Source organism: Plectropomus leopardus, chromosome 17, assembly GCF_008729295.1.
Source record: "Plectropomus leopardus isolate mb chromosome 17, YSFRI_Pleo_2.0, whole genome shotgun sequence".
Taxonomy (NCBI): domain Eukaryota; kingdom Metazoa; phylum Chordata; class Actinopteri; order Perciformes; family Serranidae; genus Plectropomus; species Plectropomus leopardus.
In genome coordinates, this window is record NC_056479.1 from 2,480,515 (window position 1) to 2,506,275 (window position 25,761).

At 38.4% G+C, this 25,761-nt stretch overlaps 1 protein-coding gene across 1 annotated transcript in view; it reads left to right on the top strand.

Moving 5' to 3' along the window:
* jupb (junction plakoglobin b) overlaps positions 1-25,021 on the top strand; it is a 163,895-nt gene extending 138,874 nt beyond the window's left edge. Inside the window, exons 11-17 of the mRNA XM_042505020.1 lie at positions 7,066-7,218; positions 8,201-8,320; positions 9,475-9,625; positions 11,234-11,355; positions 14,936-14,978; positions 19,420-19,559; positions 24,941-25,021. Of these exons, the coding sequence (XP_042360954.1) occupies positions 7,066-7,218; positions 8,201-8,320; positions 9,475-9,625; positions 11,234-11,355; positions 14,936-14,978; positions 19,420-19,556 (726 nt within the window). The 3' untranslated portion in view covers positions 19,557-19,559; positions 24,941-25,021. The remainder of the gene's footprint in view (positions 1-7,065; positions 7,219-8,200; positions 8,321-9,474; positions 9,626-11,233; positions 11,356-14,935; positions 14,979-19,419; positions 19,560-24,940) is intronic.
* The last annotated feature ends 740 nt before the right edge of the window (positions 25,022-25,761 follow it).

Consider the following 25,761-nt stretch of genomic DNA (forward strand, 5'->3'; position numbering starts at 1 on the left):
TGCTAGCTGGGTGGTGCATTAAATTAGTGATATTTCTATGTACGTGCAACCTTTCTTTTTAGCTATGCAAAAGTGATACAATGCTAACAATAACCAAAAGCCATTACAATGTCATCCATAATTGCATTTCTTTTTTTTCACTGTTCACCAACTCTAAGCCTCAATGTAGGTACAACCACAGCCCCCTTACCCCCTGAGCCACCCCACCACCATCAAACATACACATTCAACATATGTGATCGCAAGAGAGTGGAAACTGAGTGCAGAGTGTTCTCGCATCTACGTTTATCAGGCACTAGTTCTTTTCTCTCTAATTCATCCACCGAACATCTGGACACACATACACACACACAGATCAGCATGTGACCTCATTTGCTTTTATTGCCTAAATTTTTTCCAGTTGCACTAGAACACTTGTGTAAGTATGTATGTGTGTGTGTGTGTGTGTGTGTGTGTGTGTGTGTGTGTCAGTTTCAGATATGCTGATCCAGAAGACACTAAATGCCTTGTCTCTCTCAGTCTAGCATGACATTTTGATGTTCAGATGTGCAAATTAAACTTAATGTTTTAGTTAACCTTTCAAACTTCATCTGCTCTGTGCATCGCTGCCCCCTGCTGGCAACTTATACTGAATAACAGGCAGAGCAGCAAGAGATGCCACATATTGTATCTATAGAGCACTGATGCATTGAGGAGTTTGGTGTATTTTGTCAAAAAAATAAGGTTCACATTGTTGTATAATATTCTGAGGGCCAGACTGTGCTTTAAATCAAATTGTTTGTGCAACGTGTTGTCTGACAATAAGCTCAGCTGGAGGCAAAAATGTTTATAGCTTTTGTGAACAGAACACAATCATGGTGGGGTGAAAAGCCTGCTGTCATGGAATGGGCGAGACTCGATCATTCAAACGGGGATAACAGTGCATACTCCCAGACAGTCTCTGCTTGAGGGCATTTATGGTCTGCACTCAAAAAAAGAAAAAAAAAATGACAGAAGTAATTGAATACAATAAAATTTAAAACAAAACAAAAAAAAAACAGCTTGAAGGTGAAGTTCATACACTGCCCACTTCGACACAGCCACACGCCTTCACTCAGTGGTGTGTGTGTGTGAATGAGGCACTTGGAAAACACTGGGAAAGTTACAGATATTGCCTTCATAATTCATAGTTGTGGGGGAAAGGGCTCGGATACTGTTTAAAGATCCTACCATATAAGCACTTTGTTTAATAGCTGCACAAACTAACCATATTTTGGTGCATGCTCTTCACTGCTGTGTATGCAATGTGTTGCAGCTGTTCACCTCTGAAGTGTGCTTTGAACTATTGGGACACTGATCACAACTTTGTGAGTGCAGCCAATGGCTGAAGGCTACTGCCTGGTTGCTGCAACTGAAGATGGATTCTGGCTGTGTGATGATCCAAAAATACATCATCATATTGAGAGCAAAATGAAACATTTGGCCGGCAAAATATTCACCTTCAGATTCAATTTTAAAGATAAAGAGGTCTAGCTAATTTTAATATTCCCATTGCCTGAATGTTTTTGAAAAAGTAATTTCATTTGGTAATCTGACTTACGGAAGCCCTAAGCGGACGTGTTTTTTTTTTTTTTTTTTTAACAAGCCGTTTTCTCGATATAACGAGACATTATCTCGTTATAACGAGATATTATCTCGTTATCTCGGGAAAACGAACTTTGTTTTCCCGAGATATTAAGTCGTTATCTCGAGAAAACGAACTTTGTTTTCCCGAGATATTAAGTCGTTATCTTGAGAAAACGAACTTTGTTTTTTTTAATTTTTTTTTTTAACTTTATTGAATGAACGTCAGAAGAAGAAGTGGCGGGTGGATGATGTGACAGCAGGTGCCGTGCGGTGTTCAGCACGGACAAATGCGCAAGGTAAGATGATTATTACAGGAACACATCACCCAAATTCATCAGTAATCATAACTAGATTATTATACTGTTGCTCCGGTGCTTTTTGGTACGTGCAGGGGCGAGAACCTGCACGCATTTGTCCGCGCTGAACACCGCACGGCACCTGCTGTCACATCATCCACCCGCCACTTCTTCTTCTGACGTTCATTCAATAAAGTTTAAAAAAACAAACCAAAAAACAAAGTTCGTTTTCTCGAGATAACGACTTAATATCTCGGGAAAACAAAGTTCGTTTTCTCGAGATAACGAGATAATATCTCAGGAAAACAAACTCCGTTTTCTCGAGATAACGAGAAAATATCTTGTTATAACGAGATAATATCTTGTTATATTGAGAAAACGGCTTGTAAAAAAAAAAAAAAAAAACACGTCCGCTTAGGGCTTCCGTACCTGACTGGATCATGATATATTATAAAACTTTTAAAGATGTGGAAATTAATGCAAAAAAATGCAAAGTGCTATTTGTAAAGAAGTTTGATGTCTTCAAAGAAGTTTTCAACAATTAGCAAAGCACCATACCTGGTGCAAGAGCCCTGTTTTTAAACATGCTAGCAGTGTGGTTTTTGGGATGGTCAACACATTTTCAACCTAACCTGTCAAATATTACTGTTTGGTCAGTGGACTTTCCCGTCTACATAAGAGTCCTCCTGCCTCTGTTGTTAATGTTCAAGGATGGCATGTCAGTTCACTCCTGTTTAATGCTTTGTGTCTTTTCAAAATACACTTGGAAAAAAAAATAAATAAAAAAAAAAGTTTGACAATTGAAGTAACACTGCACAACAATAGAAACCTATCCTGACTGTTTTTTTCTTAATTTCCTTTATGAAAAAAATAGATAATTAAAATTACCAACTGACATCATTATGTGTACCATAGAGGGTTAAAGCCAAACTATGATCTTATTTACTATGATCTGTTTTTCTAAACCTCACTAAGAACTTTTGTTGCCTTAAACTAACTGCGACCATTTTGGAAAGTTAACATGGTGGAAGGTGTTTCAACCAGGAGGCTGATGTGCAGCACATAAAGGGTGCCTCATGCATCATTTGCATGACCTTGGAATGAGAATGGGTTAAGTGTCTCGATAACTGCAGTGAAATTTGTGAAAGATATTCACGTTGACCAGCAGATCAATGTTTTTACTTATCCACTGACATAGCCTGACATCAACTCAAAGGACAGTTAGATATTTCGATCAGACATTTGTGGTTCCTGGACACTGGTGGACAGATCCTCTGACTTCTCCTCAAGTGCCACCACAAAGTTGACATTTCTGTTGCAGCTTGAAATGTCTCGACAGCTATGAGATGGACTGCAATGGCATTTAGTGCAGACATTAATGTTACGGGATGAATCCTAATGACTCTAGTGATCCCCTGACCTTTCATCTAGTAGCACCATAAGGTTGACATCTGTGCTTTGGGGAGTGAAGTAAAGGTGGAATACACTGTAAAATCTGACAAGCTGATTTTACTTAAAATACTCTTGGGAACCAATTGCCTTGAAAAAGGGAAGTGTATAGAAGTATTAATCTTGATTTATGCTTCTATCTAATTCTTAAGTTTACTTGGCTGTTTTTACTTAATTTTGAGAAGTTGTTCTTAAAAATGAAAAATCTTTAAAATGACAAGTGAAATTACCTTGTTCTTTCTAAGTGTTAGCAACTTCACTAAACCAAGTTAGTCTGACTGAACTTGATCATGACAAAGAGGATTTTACCATGACAAAGCTAAGATCTGAAATGTTACTGACTAGTCTGCAACCGGCAGAAATATAGCACAGAAAGCTACCAAATGCCAAAACAAGGATTTAATTAAACTTGTCATTATTAAGTAGAAACAACCTTACAAAATTATGTGAATATGACCAAACTTTAGGTAAACGTAATTAAATATGAAGCAAAGATAAATGAAGACTAATAGTTGTATTTACTTTCAGTTTTGTAGGCAATTGGTTTCCTAGATTTTTTTTAAGTATAATCAACTTTTTCAGATTATACAGTGCACTGTTAAATTCAAGACCCCCAGAGAATGAATTAGTGTGGCTGTATTGTATTTTTAACAGTTTGTATTTTTAACAGTTTTTGGACAACAATGGGGCTCTCTAGCACAGAGGAGGTGATATGACAGACTTTAATACACACACAACCGGCAGAATACAGATATGTAACATGGTGAACCTGGTTTACTGAAGTTGCTAAAACTAAGAAAGACTGATTTAATTACACTTGTTATTTTTAAGTTTAAGTTGTTAAGTAAATATAACTACATTTTATGTAAACTTAATAAAATATGAAGTACACATAATTAAAGACTAATAGTTACAGCTCTATGGGCAGTCAGTTTCCTTGATTTTATTTTATTTTTTAAAAGTAAAATCAACTTGTCAGATTCTACAGTTTACCATGAAATTCAAGGCCCCCAGAGGATAATTTAGTGTGGCTTATGTATCTTCAATAGCTTTTGGGCAACAACTGAGCTTTCTGGCACAAAGGAGGAAGATATGACAGACTGAGACATGCACACACACACACAAACACACACACACACACACACACACACACACACACACACACACACACAGACACACACACACAGTACTAGTTAGTAAGATACATTGTTGGTTTGGTTTAGAATGCATGATTAAAAGGAATATAAAATGTATGAATGCATAAATACCAATTCAAAATTGCACAAGCCCCTACACTTTTACATCTGCTCTCTGTCACTCTCTATTACTGAGTAGAGAGAAATGGGCTCTTTCCATTTTGTCCCTCTCTTTCCTACTCATGAACACGCACTCAAGCACACACACACACACACACACACACACACACACACACACACACACACTCCCTCTGTCAGACAGCCTTGCCAGCTCAGCCAGATTATATTAATGAACTGAGGTATTGGAGTTTAATGATGTGGAGTGGAGAAATGGACAATGTGACTTTATAAGGAGGCTTTACAGAGCCGGAGCTGGTGAGAGTCAGAGAGGGATGCGGAGGAGGAGGAGGAGAGGGGGATGGAAAGGAAAGTAGCAGTAAGGGAAATAGGAAGTTTTGCTAATAGTTTAAAATGTCCTCGTGATACTGTGCCATTGTGTTTTCAGCCCTGTGGCTGTCTATGTGCGCATCTTTTCATTTGACCTAATCAAGAATTGTTTATCTTTAATTTTTCAGTTCTTGTTGATGCAATTCCCCTTTTTGGTTCAGGTGGCAAAAAAACAAACCTTTTTTATAATCGAACAATAAGTGCAACAGTAGTGTTGCCCTCTCTGATGGCACCACTGTTACCGCAGAGGCAGAGTGGAACTGAACACATAGTGCCAGCAGAAGCAGAGATGAAGGGATCCTTTGTGAATGTGGAAGTTATTCACTCTAAAAACAAGTTTTTTTTTTTTTTTTTGGTCTAACTTTTATCTGAATGCAATCTCAGTGACTAGATTTTCAACATGGAACATGTTCAACAAAATTCTGTGGACAATTTTGTTGCATAAGTAACCTAAAGATAAAATTATTTTCATACACTGCAGTGTTATTGCACAAATCTAAAAACGAAGTGGATTTAAGTTGGTGCTTGCTATTAAACTAATAATTATTTACAGGATAATTTAGTTGTTCCACAATAAAGCAAAGACCTATCACACACTCAGTGCTGTCTAAGAATATACAAGGATTTTGTCTAAAAACATTTTATGAATTGAGTAAGTTATTTGAACCAGAAACTATCTGCTCATCTTTCATAACTTAACATTAGTGATACCTGGTATTACACAAACATATTGGTCAGTACTGTGCAGGGTCTAGATGTGGTATGGCATTTAAATGTTGACTTTTTGTAACATAATATAACATAGCCGTGGTTTGCAGAAATGTACTATGCAAAGATTTTACTCTTTTTTTCTTTGTGGTAACAGAGTTGTCTAACTGCTGGAAATATATATTTGTGAGAAACAGGACTTTTGTGTTGTTTTTTTTAATTTAATCTTATTTAATCTTGTTTTGTTTTCTTCACTTCTTTTTTGTTTGTTTTTTTCCAGCTTTATTCTACAAATTTATGCTGTTGACTTTCGGGTCAAAGCCCTTCAGGGAACTATGGAGCATGTGCAGAATGCCTTGATCAGTTCAGGCTGGATTGAGGCGTATACATGAAAGAGTAAATCGACCCCTAGCCACATTAACTAGATGTGTGGGTCCGACTTGGTGCAGTTTCAGTGGAACTAACATCTTTACACATATTTTAAAAGTACATTTTAAGTAGGACAATAAATTAACTTTTTCTGACAAACTGAGTGTCTATTCCATCTTCGCCTTCATTGTCTTAAAAGTCAACCTTACAATCATGTGAGTGTTGAACACTTGTGAGCTTGTGTCAAAGGTTGAATTTGGGCACATCATAGCTCCATGCTCACTGGACCATATTTGTGCACGCAGAGCAGAAATGCTCCTTCCCAATTATGCTTTTCTGCTTGTAGACTGTTCTGTGTGCTTGCATCATGTGCATGTGCCTGGTTTTAATGTATGCAGGTTTTGAGACTAATTAAATTCCATAATGTGGAGTCATTTGATATTCAGGTGATGGGAATAATTACTTAGGTCATGAAAATGTTTGGACCTAAAAACAGAGCTGTGGAGTAGAAACTGTCTTGAAATCTTTTACATAAGAGTTTCTTCCCCTTTTCTAAATTTCACAGCTTTTGTAATTTATGAATTTTTGGGAAACTTTTCCAACATAGTTTTCATTGATGCTATTTCCTCTGAAATGTCTGCGGCATTATAGACTATGCATGTATTGCTTTAAAAGTAAAATCAGAGCACTGAGCTCTCATGGCTGTCGGGATGCTGAGCGTTGGCCCAGCTGCTGTCTCCTCAGCAGTGTGCGAGTGCTCCGTCCATGGAAAGCTGTTAGATCTTTTCCCTCTCATCCCCATGGTTTCCTTTGATATGATGCATCACACACTGGTTGGTAAACATGAGTGGAGTGCATTCAGTTTGCTGAAGTTCCAAACAGTAACTGGCAGTGCCATTTGGAGGCTCCACATGTAAAGTTGCCTTTAAAGCTGACCCAAATAGAGCCTGGAACGTCCTGTTGAGAAAGGTCTTTGATCTGTGTCCTCTCCTCAGGCTACAGTTGGTCTGATCCGGAACCTGGCACTGTGCCCAGCCAATCAGGCGCCGCTGCGGGAAGCAGGTGCTATTCCACGATTGGTCAACCTGCTGCTGAAGGCTCATCAGGACACACAGAGACATGCCTCCTCCGCACAGCAGACGTACCAGGTCTGGACCATGCACACACACACACAAACACACACTTGAATTATGGTATAATTGCCTTATAGGGACATACCAAGAGAGAGCAAAAGGGAGTTAGTTACATCTTGATAAGTTCTTCTACAATGCTTGACTACACTGATGTCCTCATAATTTGGTGAGTAATGAACTGTCCTCAAATACAGCTCATTCCAACAGATACATACACACACACACACACACACACTTATAGTTACTGTGTGCCTGAACATGCATTATTAATTAAAACTCCTCATTATGTGTACAAACAGATCTTAAACACTGCATCTTTGAGCTGGACTGAAGCATTTTTGTCACCGTCTCAGTTACCAGTTAGGTAATGGGCTGTATTTTTTCAACACCATGCGCCTTTTGCTGAAGCAAGCCTGACTTTTCTATGATAACGAAGTACTCATCAACATTGGGAGAAGTTGTGTGGGGCTTGGACTGAATGGACTATGAGAGTGTTGTCCCCACCAACAGCATACACCAACTAACCAGCCGACCCTTATCTAAAGTCCAATCACAGAAGAGAATAAAGTGAATGAGATGTGATTGAGGCTCACTCAGCAACGGGAGATAAGAGACTGCCCTGCGCACATCTTCATAGAGACATGGTTAACCCCTAACATCCTAGATCAAGCTATTGCACTGGATGGGTGGACCTTGTTTGGAGCCATAAGGACACAAGACTCTAATGCAAATTCAAAAAAATGCTCTGCAGGAATTAATGATGCCATCAGCAGCAACATGCATGAGCAGCTGGATGGAATTTTCATAGTAGCTGCTGTTTTTAATGAACTCATCCTTCCACTCCAAAGATATAGCAGGATCAAGGACAAATGTAATTTTGTTTTTTTTAAGTGACTAATAAAGTTATCTGTTCTGCTCCGTTCAAGGGGAATTTTATCTTTCCTTATTTCTTTTTTTGACATCTCTGCTCCTGTCTTTCGTCTGTCTCTGTTTTCAGGATGGCGTTCGTATGGAGGAAATAGTAGAGGGCTGCACAGGAGCGCTTCACATTCTGGCCAGAGACCCCATAAACAGAGGAGAGATTGCCAGCATGCAGACCATACCCCTATTTGTACAGGTACACTCACATGCACACATGAAGACATCAGGCTGCACAAATTACAGAAACAGCCGACATCACATCAGCACCATGAACCTGAGGACCCAGGTTGTTTCTGCTTTCTTCTTTAACCTTGTGGGACTCTTTGACTCTTTTTTTTTTCTTTTTTTTAGAATTTTGGCTGTGTTTTCTGTTTAATCTGTGAATTAACAGCTCAGCTCCCACAATAAGTCTAAAATATGACAAGTAAACAAAATTGTTACAGTTATACTGTTAACCCTTTAAAACGTGGATAAACATCACTATCCTTGTGCTGCTTTCAGACACCTTTCACAAGAATTTAACCCTTTGTACTTGTGTTGGTGTGATTTATTAAAAAAAAAAACAAACATGGAAAAAAGCACTAAGCAACTTGAAATGTTTCAGAAAGAAATTGGTAGATTTAGAAAATTATTTTTTAAAAAGCTCAGAAAAAAATTCTAGGGAAGAAAAAAGAAAAAAGAGAGGAGAAAAAAAACTGTATTGATGGCTAATAACCAATATCATATATTTCTAATTATGTTATGGGATTATTATATTTTTTAAACACATTTACAGATCTTTTTGTTTTTACTTCATTAATTTTGTCTGTTTTTTTCCGGTAATTTTTTCATACTTTTTAACTAATTAATTGCTGGATTGCTGAATTGGATATCAGGTTAGTTTGCTCAGGTTTCAAAGGGTTAAGTGCAAAAAAAAAAAAAAAAATGCGCTACTGAAACCAATTGAAACTGCATTTTTTTATCAAAGCATAAAAACATGCATTTTATTATTTCTGGGTGTCATTCTGGGCTTTTGCCTTGGAATTTGGAATTTTTACTATTTTTCACCTGATGACATCATTTTTAACATAGTATTTAGCATATGGAGAAAATACATGCTATTTTGTGTGTTTGAAACATACTGAAGACTAGACAATTTTGCACAGTCACACTGTCACACTCAAGTCTTCAGGTTGGACTTATCTGTAAACAGTGTTTTGAACACACCACACAAACAATAAAGAAAATGAGTAGGTGTCTGTTTTAGAACTAAGACTATAGGTACTTAAGTTTTGTGACCGAAAATCAGTTCATAAATAATCTCTAAAAATACATCCCAACCTCTAAGATCCCAGGTTTGTGTGTGTTCAGCTCCTGTACTCATATGTGGAGAATGTGAAGCGAGTATCGGCGGGTGTCCTATGTGAGCTGGCCCTGGACAAACAGTCTGCAGAGCTCATTGACGCAGAGGGAGCGTCAGCACCGCTCATGGAGCTGCTGCACTCCAACAACGAGGGAATCGGTACGTCTCTCTTTACTTTGCAACTCAACAACTCGATATTGCCCAGTGGGAGCTGTTTTATGCAAAGATGTTTCAGAATAATGTTAAATTAATACCTACTGTGATCAAATATAACCTTAAGTAATAGAGTGAGCATTTTTCTGATACACATTGGACATCATGCAGCAATATTATCTTAAATTTCTGTTATATTTTCTCTTAATTTTCTGGTAAGAGAAAATATGAGAGAAGTCAACTCCAGATGCATCAAACGCTCCGAACCATTCAAATCTGCTCTGATCAGGTGTGCTTGATGATGAAGCCCACTGGTCACCTGTAAGCACAGGTAACGGTCCCGAAACACTATATAAGGGCAGGTTTTGAGCAGTGTGCAAAGACTCTGACACAGAAAAAAAGCTGCAAGAAGAAGAGGAACCTAGGCCTACTGTTTAATAAACTTAAACAAAGCAAATTTGATTTCAGGGAAATGTATTCAGTATTAAAAGTAAAGTGCTCAAGCAAAAAGGGTTAAATAAATTAAAGAAATCAATGTGTTCAAAATCAGCAATGCCTCATACATATGGTGTATATACGATTATAAAAATAGTTGCCATTTAATTTTCTAATTAATCCACTAATTGTTTCAGCTGCACTTGTATATTTTTATTCTTTTGGTTTGTGCAGAAAAATCTTGACTTGAAAAGCAATTATCTCATAGTACTGTTGAAATGTAAAGTACAATATTTCCCTCTGTAGTGCAGTATAGTAGAGGTAGAAAGTGGCATGCGATTAAAATACTCAAGTAATGTAAAAGTTTCTCACATTTGTACTTCAGTACAGTACTTGGGTAAATGTACATGATTACATTCAGCACCGGTCAGCAGAGGGATGCACAGTAACTGAAATGACAGTAAATAGATCAATGCACCAAGTACGGTAGTATCTCTTTAACCCTGAAATTTAATAATCCAGTCAGTTTGATTACTCTAAAACATTGTCTAAATTTGTTTAAATGATATTCATGTTTCTTTTTAATGTTCCTCAAAAACTTATTTTTCCTTCTGTTGGACAACAATTTGTGGCCTATGAAAATGAGATGTTCTTCTCTTATCTTACTACGAGTGCTTTTGATCTGAGTTGAAGCCACCCTCTTTCATGTCTTCAATTTGTACACAACCAAAAAAGCTTCTGGGGTGCTAATTCCATCTGGTTCTCCAAAAAAGGGAACATGTCAACTGCTATATTCTGTATGTAATATAGTGATTATAGGATAAGTACCTCATACAGTCCCAGTGAGCTTGAACCCCAAACCATTCCTTTAATGTATAAAATATGGAATGGCTTTTTCGGGGTGTCTTTAGAAAATGACAATATAGATACATGGAGGCAAGTGCCATGTAATTGCATGTTAGGTTGTTGAGACTGAATGTTGAAATTAATTTGGCTCATAAATGTTGTTTTGAATTGGATTATTTTATGCAACCAATTGAAGTGACAGTGTGGAAATTAGTGTGGAATTTGAAACTAAGGTTTTAGAGTGCAGTAGTGCATCAGAGAGGACAATTGAGTGCCTGACTTTTTCCTTTTAATCTGTTCATAAATGACTGTTTTGTGGCTTTTTTTCTGTAGCCACCTACGCTGCAGCAGTGCTGTTCCGAATTTCGGAGGACAAGAGTTCAGACTACAGGAAGAGAGTGTCAGTGGAGCTCACACACTCACTCTTCAAACATGACCCTGCTGCCTGGGAAATGGTGAGAACTCTGTCCTTGTGGATCAAAGCCTTAACCATCGAGTCAATTTTTAGGAGAGGTACCAGTTTGGTTGCTTCCCCCCAAGAAAAAAAATAAAGAAAGAAAATTAAACACTCATCTCCAATTATATTAATTACCATGAGTATGTACAACAATACAGTATTATATTATGACTAGCAATATTCTGGTTAAGCTGTATATGATCTAATCAAATTAATAGAAAATAACTTTCGATTCTTGGTTTGCTGGACTACATTATTCTGTATTTATCACATAATTGTAATTAGCAGGTTGGAAAAAATAATTATGGATCTGAGGTACAGCCCTACACTGCTGTCCATCTTACTGTTTCACTCACATTTTTTTGGGTCTAATTTCAAAGCCTCTCATTGGAAAGAACACACATTCCACATGGAGTACCACAAGGTTCTATTCTGGGTCCACTACAGTTCAACCTTTATGCCACTGGGGCACAGCACAGTTTTTATTTTGATTACAAAGCAGATGACAGCCATCTTTGTAGAGGTATTTGCGCCAATGATCAAAATCCCATTTCTCCCCTTGGAAAATGCATCACAGGAAACTAATGGTGAATAAAATTTTCACCAAATGAATCAGGGCTAAATGGAGTTCCTTGCTACTGGTCCACTAGAGCAGAGGGGAAAATGTGCCCATATTTTACCAAACATATATGTAAGATGTATTATCAGATCACTGCCTGTTATCATCAACTCTGATCTAACTTTTTTCCTTACAAATAACATACAGAGAGCAACATTCTTTAATTTGAGCAATATGATTTAAGCTACATTGAAATGCATTTTCTGCACTCCCACACAAGTGTTTGCAGTTATTCAAGCGTGTTAAAGCCTGTGCTTTGAATTACCTTACATTATCCTACAACATTAGGTAGGGAGAATAGCATACTCAAGTAGAAGCAATGCTATTTTAAATAGGTCCCACATGTTACCCTGTAATGTACCTAGATCAGAAGAAAAAGTAGGTCAATTGAGTAAAGGTAAAATTAACTTTTTTTTTTTTTTAAATGAACACTCAGGTACACAAAAAAAAAAAACAAATTTCTTTCAGTGACAAGAGTAAACCCATAATTGTTTCTTCCACCACTGCCAAGGTTAGTTGTCCGGGCTTAAAAGCCACCTGAAGTTAAATGTCAAAGCTTTTGTGTGTTGTTGTTTTTGTCTGCTAAAGCTACATATCTGACCTGTAAACCACATGTCCAAACCCCAAAATTTTGATTTTGGATTGTGTCCCTTATCTTTTTATTCATCTGTCTGTACACTGTTTTTGTCAGTTTTTCATCTACATAGACAATTTTTGTCCATGCAGCCACTCAAATTGCTTAATTTTAACCATATTAGCATACATCAGCATTTTGTCAAAGGCAAGGGGTCATATGGGCCAACAGCCAACTACTAAACATTACAAGAACCACAGACTTAGGGCTTAAAACCCAAATTAATTGTTCTTTTAACCCTTTAACCATTAAACCATGATATAATAGCCAAAAAATGAAAAAAAAAAAAAAATTTACATATATGAAAATCATGTTGTTGTTTTGGGTTTTTTTAAAATCTTATTTGATACGTCAGCTTTTGATGGCAATTAACTGGTAACAAAAAAAGTATTTTTTTTTTAAACAAAAACATACATGTTTTCATTGCAATTGGAATACTTAAACTCACCACCACCACCTTTTTTCACCTTTAAAGTTTCTGTTCTCATTCAGGCAAAGATGGACTTTATATTTCCCTCAGAAAACCTTATAAGAAAAGCCGTCCACCCAATTAATGTCCAATGTCTCTAGTTTGCACTTGTAAAGTTTCATGAGGCTGTGATTATCCTAGAGGTCACAGTAGGTCATTTTATACAGTGCGGGCAAGATTGCATACAACAGGTTTTTCAGAAAAATATTGCCCTTGTGGATGACATGGAGGTCACAGGCATGTATCAAGTAGGATACAAATGGCATTATAGTGTAAAAGTTTCCTCCTAATCTAAGTTGTGACCTCACATCTTATCCTGCATCTTATTGTTGAACAAGCCACCAAATTAGCAGTCACAGGAAAAAGTACACTGTTAACCTTTGCCAATGGCTTGTAAGTTAAAGCACGTTTGTGTACTTTTGTACTTTGTCCCTTGTTCCCCTGCCAGTGCTCAGCCTGCCAGCTGCTGTCAGTCCTACACAGTCTTTACCCCCCTCCCCCCCTCCAAACACACTCACACAGTCCAGAGAGGCAGTCTATGTAATTGGTCACACAAGTGACAACACCTCTTAGGGAGAACCAGCTGTGTTTACTTGTTCATCTTTAAGCTTTAAGTTAAGCACTGCAAATAGAGAGAAAGGGACAAAAACTTTCAACTGGGTTAGAAAACTTAGAAAACAGAGAGCAGCATTACATCTGACAGACATACACGCACACACATACATGCACACATTTCTGCACTATGATTTCATTTGTGTACTGTATTTCACCTTCAATTCATAGCACACACACCTTTATAGCTGTATGCATATACAGACACACTTCCACTTCTTAGACATCTAACATGTACGCGCGCACACACACACACACACACACTATTCTCAGTCTCTCAGCGCAACACACACAGTGTCTCTCCCTCTGTCTTTATTTTGCTCCCTATAGGGTTTTTCTGAGTTTTTTTCTTGTTTTACAGACACATGCACGCACACAAGCACACACACACACACACGCACGCATGCACGCACGCACGCACGCACGCACGCAGGCACACATATACACATACGTGCAGGCATATACATATACCATCGCCACCATCTGGTGTACATCCTTTCCTATGCATACTACAAGTGTTCCTCCAGACGAAACAGACAAGAGTGAGAGATATGAATGCTAATACTCAGATTAATACAACCGGCCTCCTGCCTGTCCCTCAATAAAAAAAACAAATCTATTAATCCTTACTGGGATAATGTTACATTGTCGCCAAACCCCAACTATCATTGTAATTCAGATAATTGAATAATGTCTATTTGATTTTTGTAAAATAGATTATTTTAATAATCCAAGGGAAAAACAAATATCTTGTTCTGTATATTTTATAAGCCTATAAAGCAGAGACCCAGTACTTTTGGCCACAAAGATGTTAAGTGGTAAAAACAACAAGAAAAAATATGAAAGAAGCTTCAGGAGGAGCAACTGAGGAGGGATCTCTCCCACAGGATGGACAGATGTGAGATTGAGTTTTTCGTCTGCTTATTTTTCTTTCTTTTATGTTTGGTCCACACAAGAAATATATAATTTTTTTTTGTTTAGCTACAAGACAGCATTTAAAAAAAAACTGTTTCCAAGTTCGTGTTCTTCCTCTACTGTTTTCCTTTGTGAGCAGTTACAATTATTCAGAATTGTTCTATTCAGTCAGTAGAACTGGTGGGTAAGATTTGTGTTTTAGTGTGTGCCCAGCTCCATCGCCCCTATGATAAATACTTTATTGACCTGTCTACTTTAGACAGTTTATTGTAGACATTGCAGTGTACAAAGTGTGTTTTTTTAAAATCTCTGTCTGTATTTTTCTCCAGGCCCACACTGCAGTTCCTTTGGAGCCTGCATACCTTGCTGATGGTGAGTACTCCCCAGACTATGTTTCAAGGCAACTACAAATACAGATATTTTCCATCTCTAAAACACTTAATATGGCAGTAAAACTTAAAGTGAGCATAACCACAATGTGATCTTGGTCTTACTGAACCACAAAAACACACAGCCCAATTCCAGTCTTAAGAACCTTTGGAAGGGGTTAACATTACGGGAAGAGGTGTGCTCCTCACTAAATTATCTAACTGTCCCACACACCATTTTAAAAGGATAGTTTGGATATTCTGAAGTGGGTTTTTCTGAGGAGCTTATCCATAGTCTGTATATCATAAAAAGTCGATGTCTGTTGGAAAGTCCCCGGTTTGGAGAAGCAGGCTGAAGATAAGCAATGGACTCCTGTGGAGGGGTCAGCAACAAAATGTATTGTAGTCACACCAAAACAAATACCCAACAAAACAAAACAAAAAAGTGAACACTACAGTGTTTTCAGAGGGTGACTTCAGATTCACCAGAATCACACGATAACACAAATTAACACAAATGGACTCACTGTGAGGCTGTTCCTCAAATGTTCCCGCCTCCTAGGTAAAAGTAAATTATACATATATTCACACGTGTCAACACACTGTATACTGTAAATTAATTCATTATCAGCTGATTATCATATTTAAAATCTAGTGGCTTAATAAATAAATAAATTTTAAAATGCATGTGCGTCAAGGCTTTTGTATGCCCTCAGGCTTTGCATTGTGTATTTTCCTGGCATCAAAATCAAGTAAATATCTTGGCCACATGTCAATATCCACGGACCACTGGTTCTACGGTAAGTCAAAAGGATCATTGTCGAGTCCAGCTGCCCTAATTTGAGCAGATAAGGGTTTGTTTTACTCCCGGTTTCGTTGTTTCCACTGCTAAACTCCGCCAGGTTGATGGATGTTTTGCCACACAGTCCGACTGAGGGGGGCGTGGTCCGGGGGGGAAGTAATGTCAGTGCATACCCTCTATAGAGAAGGACCTTGGTGACGGCCCAATAGCATGATCTCTGTGTAAAAAGGGCTATTGTCTAACAACTTGCAGTTGTTTACAGTGTGAAGTAAGACGAATATGTGTAATGGAAACAGCGCATTGATTAATACATTAAAATAGATTTGAAGACTGTGAACAACAGAGACAGCTAATCAGTGCTGTGTCCTCCATTCATTTATACTCTAAACCACACACTATCTTTGGTTCTTCTTCCTTAGTATTTTCCATCAAACACAAGTCCCCTGCCGCGCCCTCCCTCTTCACACCTTTCGAAACTTCAGAAAAGGTGGAGAGAGCTTCAAACACACCACACAGGCTCATTAGACAGAAGTCTCATGGGAAACGGATCTGTCAACACAGTAGCAAATGCTCAAGACACAACAAACAACACTTTGTTAAAATAACGCTGGACATCAACATGCACAACATTCAGTCAGCCGGCATGCACACACACGCGCGCACACACACACACACACACACACACACACACACAGAGAGAGAGAGATAATATTAGTATTCCTGTCATATAACTCCTCAACAGCAGGGCCACGGCTGTGCTCGCACACACACACACACACACACACACACGTCATGAAGCAATCATGCAGGTAGGTTCCCTGCTTTTGACAGAATAGACAAGGGCCATGAAGCTACTGCACCATCTGTGTGTGTGTGTGTGTGTCTACATACATACGTATACTTTGATTTCACACTAACATTGACAGTGATGTCACCAGTGTCAAACTTCAACTCCAGCCCGTGATGTATGTAACTCCCAGCAGGGGACTCTACTGGGAGGTACATGTCCAAAACTCGTTGAAAAGTTACCCAAATCTTATTTGCATAAATTATTATTACTTTTTTGGGTTTTTTTTTTTTTAGATCTTTAGGTAAGCAGAGGACACTAAAATCCAGTCCAAAATGTTGTGTGTGTGTTGAAACTGAACGGTCTCCAGCAGAGAGACAACAGCAACGCTGGCAGCATAACACTCGACTCATTAATGAGGAGCCACTGTGACAGAGAGAAGCAGTACGTGTCATTTGTCCTTCACTTCACAGCTCACTCTCTCTGTCTCAGTTTTCTCCTGCGATGATGATGATGATACACCATCTGATCAGAGCTGACAGATCTTAGATCCACTCGTGAATTCAACATTTTACACGGTATCGAGGTATTGTATAAAAGAGTATTTAGAAATCCTGAAGGTAAGATTCGCAATACAATTAAAAATACAGACACTCTTACAGAAACGAGGACGTTTAATTGGACTGCTGTCCTTGTCCCAGTATGCAATCACCGGGGGAGATTTGATTTATTGATGGGAAGTATGTCCGACTTCACCGAGGCAGGTGGAGATGTGCCCCTTTCAGCTAGTTGCAATAAATCTGCATTATTTATGTAATATTTACCAAATCACAGTCACAACTTTACAATAACTTTGGGGTGTGCATATAACCAAGAGTAAACTTTGCCTTCATTGATTAGTTTTAAGCCACACAAAATATTAGTATAAGCGTAACCTCAGCTACATGTTCACTGTAAATTTTGCTTTGACCAAATCTGATCTTGTAAACTCTTAAAAGACAGACACGGTATGCAGATTTAATACTGTTACTACAGAAATGAGAAACTGCAAAGTAGAATTTGTAGCATATTTAAACATCAAGGTGGCATCAGCATTAGTATTGCCATAAATTTGCAGAGATGTCTCAATCTGATCCTAAGGGTGGACATCTGGACCAATCTCAGAAAATGACTTTTATGGTGCACATCAGGTATAAATTGTCTAGTGTGTTTGTGTTTTTTAGCCTTTTTAGGCTTTTGCAGAGCTCCAGGCAGTGACTATTTAGTCACATTTTGTAACCTCAGAGCGCCAGTGCAACTTGGAAATATTTGCAGTCTATGAACTGGAAAGCTGTTAGTTTGTTTCCAGCTAGCAGTGGGTGAATCTTCATACCATCTTTACAGTTACACTTCTGTCGAAATGAGTTGGGTCCTTCAAAATAAAAGCACCATGGGTTCTGCTTTGATTTATTTGATTCTTACAATAATAATTTTACTATTACTACTAGTATTAGAGTACTTTATTTAACATAACATTATTTTATTCAACTTAATTTTAACGGTAGTTCATGTAACTTTATTTTATGGCAGTACTTACTTTATTTGTAACTGTGGCTCATATAATAATTTTGTATTTTAGTAGTTTTCAGTAGTTTAGAGGAGATTTCACAATATTGAGATATATATTGTGTATTGTGATATAGCCCTGAAACATCATATTATTATTTTAAAGCCATATTGCCCAGCCCTAGCATGGACAAAAAAGTGGAAAAGAAAAAAGGGGAAGTTTCTAAAATAAATTTAAACAAAGGAGAAAAAGAGCAAATAATCAAAGGCAAAAAGCAGAGGACAGCTCTCCTCCTCTCTCTCGTCAGTTTTTCTCCCCCCTCACTAAATTGTTCGTCTCTCATGAGCTCTGTGTGCATACTTTGTGCAAATCCCTCCATCTCACCATCTTTAATTAATGCTCAGTCTTCAGTGTGTGTGTGTGTGTGTGTGTGTGTGTGTGTGTGCGATTGAGAGAAGGGTTTTGGTCCTATTTAAAGCTGAGATCTCCACGTGTCATTTTCTTCCAGACGCTTTATCCACCACAGCACGCATGAGAAGGCACGCACACACACACATGCACACACACACACACACACACACACACACACACACACACACATCAAACTGTCAGTAGTTGGAAAGGAGGCCGATTGAAGGTGTGTTTCACAGTATATTATGTCGGAGCTGAATGAATTCATTCATTCAGTAATTGTAATATTCATCCTCCCCGCAAATGCAAATTTTTCCTTTTATCTGATATTTTTCAGTCTAGCTACTTTTGGTGTGACTTGAAGTGTTGGAGATATTGGCCATAAAGATGTCTGCCTTTTCTCAATAAATTGAACTAAATGGCTTGTGCTGCTTAAAGCTGCTTCTAAAGAGAAGTAGCCACTGTAAAGTTGTCACAGACCTCTGTCTTCTGGTTTCGTGTTTACCAGCCTGTCTGTGATGTCAAACAGACACAACAAAACAACCCCCACACTCACATACTAACCTGCTGCAGCGCCGTGTTCACAGCTCTGCTTTTTGGGCAGTGGAAAATAAGTCTATAACCTATTTTTAGCAGGTTTATCCATGTTTGAAAAACCTGCGTGCATGCACTAATTTTGGTGGAAAATGGGTATACTGAATACACTGTATCTCATTTGTTAAAAACAAAAATGTACAAAACGATGTGTGGTTTCACATTGAGATAGTTGTAGCTACTATCATTCCTCACTCACAGCTCATTAATTTTTGATAAAACAAAGAAAATATGCATATCATCAGCATGATTTGGGGGATGTTTATATGTATATATTTGGCTGATCAGTCTTGTATGTCTCTCAGAGTTAGATGGTACTTATCCTCCCTACGGCTACGCTGATCTGCCTCTGGACACCCTGCCGCTAGACCCTGACCTCCATGAGCCCTACATCCCCGACATGACCTATGACCCAAGACAGGCCTACCCTGAACCACTCTAACAGGTAACCACACACACACACACACACACACGCACAACCACAAGTTTGCAGTTTAGAAGTATAATTGTCTTATTTGTTTGTAAAACCTGGCCTCAAATGTTGCAATTTTAGAAATGTTTCCTGCCAAAACAACTTCCTTTGGTTCAGTATCTTCTCTGATCACTCTCACCAAATAATTACATTGCAACAACAACCATAGTAATAATCATAATAAATATTAATGCTTTTTACAGCTTTTTCCAAAATCAGGGTTGACAAAGGCAATAAAACAATTCAAAAGAAAGCAGTATTTCTTTTCTAATTTAAAAAAGTCTATCACACTGTAATTAACACTTTCTCTCAGCATTAGTAGAATATAGTTCTTAAGTACAGGCTCATACAGCAGGTGTCATTGACGTGGTGAACACAAATGAGAAACCAATGAGTGAGGTTTAACAACCGCCCATAGTTTTATCTAAATAAAAGATTAAATGGGAGGGCTAAATATTGCAGATATGTTGCCGTTGCCATCTTGCACTGGTGACATCACTGAGAGCTGGAGTCTGCGCAGTAGCAATATCCGCAGTGGGGGAGCTCCAAAACATCCATCCAACCAATCACGAGTAGCTCCACTGAATGCAAGTGCATGGATTGGCTAACCCAGCTGTCAATCATGGTGGAAAATCCCCTATATGTAGAACTGAATAGCCTAACTCATTAAAACTGAACTTATCATAAAAATGATAGCTTAAACAAACATCAAAGTGATGAGAACTGCCCTCAGTGACAGAAACCATCTTTGAGAAAAATGTATTTGGTGTGTAATTTGAGTTTTTAGTTTGGCCTATGTCCCCTTCACTAACATGGAGGGGTGGGCTTTATGACCTATACTGCAGACAGACACCAGGGGGTGATCCAGATTGAAAAGTTCCATTTTGGGAGAGTTGTCATGTTTTCCCATCTTTTATACAGTCAGTAAGGTCATCTGTTTCATTTAAATATTTGCATCTGATGTATGCTCATACTGTTCATGGTATGTTTATTGGTATGTCTCTGGATTGATCGTTTCTTCACGTTTATATCATAAAAACATGCACAGTCTGCAGTCATCCATTGGCCAGACAGTTGTTCTAAACATCGATGGACCTCTAAAGAGCCAACAAAAAAGTTCTTGAACATGGATAAAGAGTAAGACACATTTATGAAGGAGCTTACTCCAACAGTTAAATGTAGAAGTTGACCTATAGTCTTTTCTAATAACAATAGACCATTTTTTACCTCCCTTTGAACGCTGTAATTTTCACAGTTGGAATTTCAGCCTCAACAAAGATTTGCCAAAATGGTTTCAAGTGTATTAACCTTAAAACACCAACTTGTTTCAGTGCATATGCAGTAAATGGAGATCTTATAACACAAAGATGTAAGCAAGCCCAGTGATGGCTATGTGATGGGAAAGTTAAGAGGAAAACTTTCTGACACGTCTGACCTTTTTGTGATCACGCATTTTAAACATTATATCCAATGATACAGCACAGCTGTTGTAATTAACCTCTATTTATGCTGATTTTGTGAGACACTGTTGCGACCATGAAATAATGATTTGGTCAACCGGCTGTCTCTCACTCCTTACCAGATGCTGGCTGTGATGCAGTATTGTTGTTTACCAACTGAACACAGGAAAAGAGATTTAACTGGGTGTTTATTTTAGTAAATGGGCTGAAAAAAGTGCCACATAGGATTGTCCATGGGTTCCATAGTGGCCCAATGCCAGTTGCCCACGAGTGGTTTTACCCAAATGTGTTAAGGCAGTTCAAAATTGGGACCCAAAAGCAGACACCAGAAGACTGAACTGTTTAGCCGGTTTATTTTAGGAAAAAAAAGGAAAGTTGGTTGAAGGCTTGGCTGGAGTGGACAGGCTGAGGAGGTTGGATTCGGTGGAGCAGGGCAGGCGGTGGAGTGGAAGGTGGAGAAACCAAATTGGCTGCTGAAGACAGAGGTGAGGCAGGTCAAGTCTTGTAAAGTGGTGGAGCTGGCATGGAGGATCTGAGGCACAGAGGAAAAACAGGTAAACTGGTTGTCCAGGAACAAAACCACAAATGAGCCAAATAATCATAGGTAAGGAGGCCTAGACGTCTGTACCGCTACAGAGACTGAACGATCTGGCGGAGTCTGGAGGTCTGAACCAGGGTTATATACACTGCAGGGCTTGATTGGAGATTAGGTGCAGGTGAGGAGAACCAGCAGCTGCAGGAGATCAGATGGGCAGGCAGGAGGAGGGAACCCAGAGTCCACGCCCAGCAACACAGAGGCAGGAGGAGAGAGCCAGAAGTCCACGCCCAGCAACACAGACAGACTGAGACAAACATGACACAATAGGGAGGGGAAGAAACAACAGGAAAACACAAGGAAAGGGAGAGGCTAAGCCTAACCCCTAACAAAATGGGCCCCACATAAGATGCCCATTTTAGGCCCATATCCTCTTGTTACCCGGGAAGACCTAGCATAGCCCATGTAGGGCCCACATGGGTAACAAATGTTGGCTGGGATGTTTTTCAGGGTTTTCAAGTTTCACAAGTTTTTTCTACATTAAAACAGTATTTCAAGTTTTAAGTTAATTTTAACAAAGTCGGGATTTCCAAACCTTTTAAAAACAGACCTTTGAGGTTTTTGTTTGCCCTGCAGGCAGCTACATATTTGCATAAATCTAAAATTAAAACCATACTAGATTGAACATTTCATTCTTTTTGCTGTAGAAAGTTAAGGTTTCCTTTTTCCATTTCCCTACGTTGTATGCAAGTAATAATGTCATGACGCCGCAGTGCCTGTAGTGCAAACACACATGGTGGCACAAGAGGAATGAATGATGAATCTATCACAAAAACTTTGCACTCATGTTAAAAAAATATTTTCTATATGTTTCTACATTTACAAATATTATTGATCAAATTTTTAATTTATTTTTTTTTATTTTAGACTTTTTTTGATTTTTGTATATTTTTTAGTGAATATTTACACTTTTATCATATATTATGGCTAATTGACTTATACATCCTTTTAGCCTATGCTTTACCAGTTTTAGTAATATAAAGGTTTTGAAGATACAACAATAAACACAAATACCAATGTAGGCACTGGTGGATCATTTCTATCGCAGAGTTCAGATGGTTAAACGTCTTCTAAGTGAGAACAATAGTCTCTGTCTTTTAGGTAGAGAATAAGAAAAAATACGATTTTGCAGGTTAGATTTCATCAGGAGAATTCTTTGGTTAGTAGAAGATACCTCTTGTTAGAGTCAGGGTAGCAGAGGTTTTAGTAGTTCGGGTTATATTTCATAGCACTCTGGTTAAGACAGCATAAAAACACACTTCCCAAAATGTCAGTGTTCATTTACATAAAGAATGTGCTCTCATACATGACAGCAACGTGCTGACATAATATCCAGACAAAGTAAGTAATATTTGCCAAAGTAAGTAAGAGTGGCACCTTCACAGATCTGTCAGTGGGGTTCCAGCCAGCTGGCGTCTCCGTGCTGGAGTAAGTAATTCAGTATCTGTTGGCTCGCATCAGGAAAGCCTCTTCAGCTGTGGTTGACTAGTGAAGTGTTCCAGGCATTTAACCTTTGTATGACTCTCATGTAACACTAACAACTCTCACAATAACAGGCATGTGGCCTGATGACCCACATATGACCACAGCCACCCTCAGTGTGTGCGCAATTTCCACGTTGTCATTATGAAAGCATCTCTGTTTCGCAGAATATGGCTTTTACACCAACATAATAAAAAGAAGGGGCGAATGGACGCACCCTTGAGGTTAGCCTATAAAAATTAATATGGAGTCAGAAAAATGGCCATTTACAAAGAGCCTCTGCTCTCTGACAGGTAAGAAGTCTAAGATCTATAAAACAAGTTGGTGGGGCAAGTTAAAATCACACAGCAGCCTGTCTATTAAGAGATGTGGTTGCATTATACTGAATGCTGTAGAAAGTTCACAAACAGAAGCCTAGCATGGGCTTGTGGTTTTTCTAAATGTTTGTATAAGCTAGTCAGTATATAAATACGTGGGATGTATGAGAGATTTCCGGAAGGCAATAGTTTACGATTTCACAAAGGAATTGAGGATTCAAAACTTCTGGATGATCTGCTCAACTTTTGAAGAGTCATGTGATGCAATAATACCCCTTGCAGCTCCTGCTGCATCATGAGGGAGCCAGTTCTTACTGACATACATAAGGGAAGAAAAACAGTTATGTCATGGAACAAAACATTAAACATGTCTTAACTGATATAAACAAATGTTTTACATCAAAATTCATCTTTATATCAAAATACTTTGTAGTAAAATCCATTATCATTCTACATAACCACCCTCAGTGGTGAATGATAAAAATGCAAAATGAGCTGGCTTTATTAAGCAATAATGTGTGGGGCCAGATATTGTATATTTTGAACAACAAGCTGAGGGCCGTTTAAAATTGGTCTGAGGGCTGTACTTTGGACATGCCTGTTCTACATCATTGCTGCGGATGAGTTTACAGTGGCGTTAAAAGCCTGTTACATGAATACAGAATCTTAAGGGGTACAGTCTGCGTCAGAATCAGATGCCGAGGGCCATTGACCAAGCTGCCATATTTGACGCCTTGGGAATTAGAAGGGGTTGTTATTGGTGAGTGTTAGAGGTGTTGGTAGATGTAGTTAGCTGTTTCCACTTTCTTTCAGTCTTAGAGCTAAGCAAGGCTCACCACATCTAGATACCAGCTCAGCACTGGATATACAGACATAAGATTCATATTGTTCTTTTCACCCTGCTCTGTAAAGTATGTTTGTGCTTTCAAGAACAGTGTATAAGATTTGAGGGGATTTAGTGACATCTAGCGGTGAGGATTGCAGATTGTAACCAGGTGAAACTTCTCCTAGTTAGAATTTATTCAGTGTTCACTGCTCAGGGATCTCCCTCTCCAAAGGAGAATCAAGTATTTTCACATTTTAAAAAAAGCACTGTTTTTCCCATGCAGCTTATTATTGATATCTGTTAACTACGGTGGCTCATGAAAATGCAAATGTCCCTGTCTAGAGCTAGTGTTTGGTTTGTCCCTTCTGGGCTACTGTAGAAACATGGCAGTGCTACATGTTGATCTTTGTAGATGAGGATCTTTGTAGCTATAAACAAGTCTTTTTTAAAGTAACAGAAACAGAACAGTCCCCATTTTCATGTAATTATCTACCAAATAAAATATAGCTATTTTGTTATATTCAATTTCTGCCAATAGGTCCCCCTAAATCCAACACATTGGAGCTTCAACTTATCCAGTCACATTGCAGATATTCACCTTCTACGTATCTTGTAGAAACCAGTTTAGCTGATGATCAAGTTTGAGAATATATGCTCTTTTTTCTGCATTGCAGGAGAATGAAAAAGAGATGCTGATAGCGAATGAACAAATCACGGCAAGAGAGACTGGCGGAAACGATGGAAGAAGAGGGAGACTGGAGTTTTTAATCACAAAGGGAATCATCCTTTTCCAACAAGTGGAGAAAAAAAATCCCATTTGGCAATCAAGAACTACCAAAAGAGGTTGCTTATTAAAAAAGAGATTTATTGTTTCTGTAAATGAAAAATGTAACTTTGTTATAATGTTTTACTGTGGGGGTGGAAGTGGGGGGGTGTCTGACGTTTTGAGGCATTGTTACACGGGTAACTTTTTGAAGCAATCAAAATTAGGTAAGAACGCATTATGTTAACAGTTTGGGATGTGCGAGGCAAGTAGGGGTGGCTTAACCAGCTGATGATCCTTAACAAATCTGTTATTATTTCATCTGGAAAGGATTTACAAGTTAAGAGAGTATTTTGATTCGCTGAAATGTTATGCCATCACTGTTAAAGTATGATGCTGGTGATGTAATGCCTGTTGTAATATTAGTTGTTATATACAGATATATTTTTCCCCACATGTGGATACCTCATGGGAAACACCCTTTATTAGTCAGGAAAAAGTTACATTGTATCAAAGTTAACTCTAACCCCCAGTTTAACCAAATGTTTTACTGACATCACAAAAATGCATTTACTATAAAAACTATTACCAACTCCGAGATCTCTGCCTGCAAAACATGCAGCGTCTAACAGGAGTAGACTTGTCCCGGATTGGAATCATTGCCAATCCCCATTGCTACCAAATGCTACCCGTGTATCCCAGCCTTTAGCTGCTGTCTTTTAGATGTCTCCT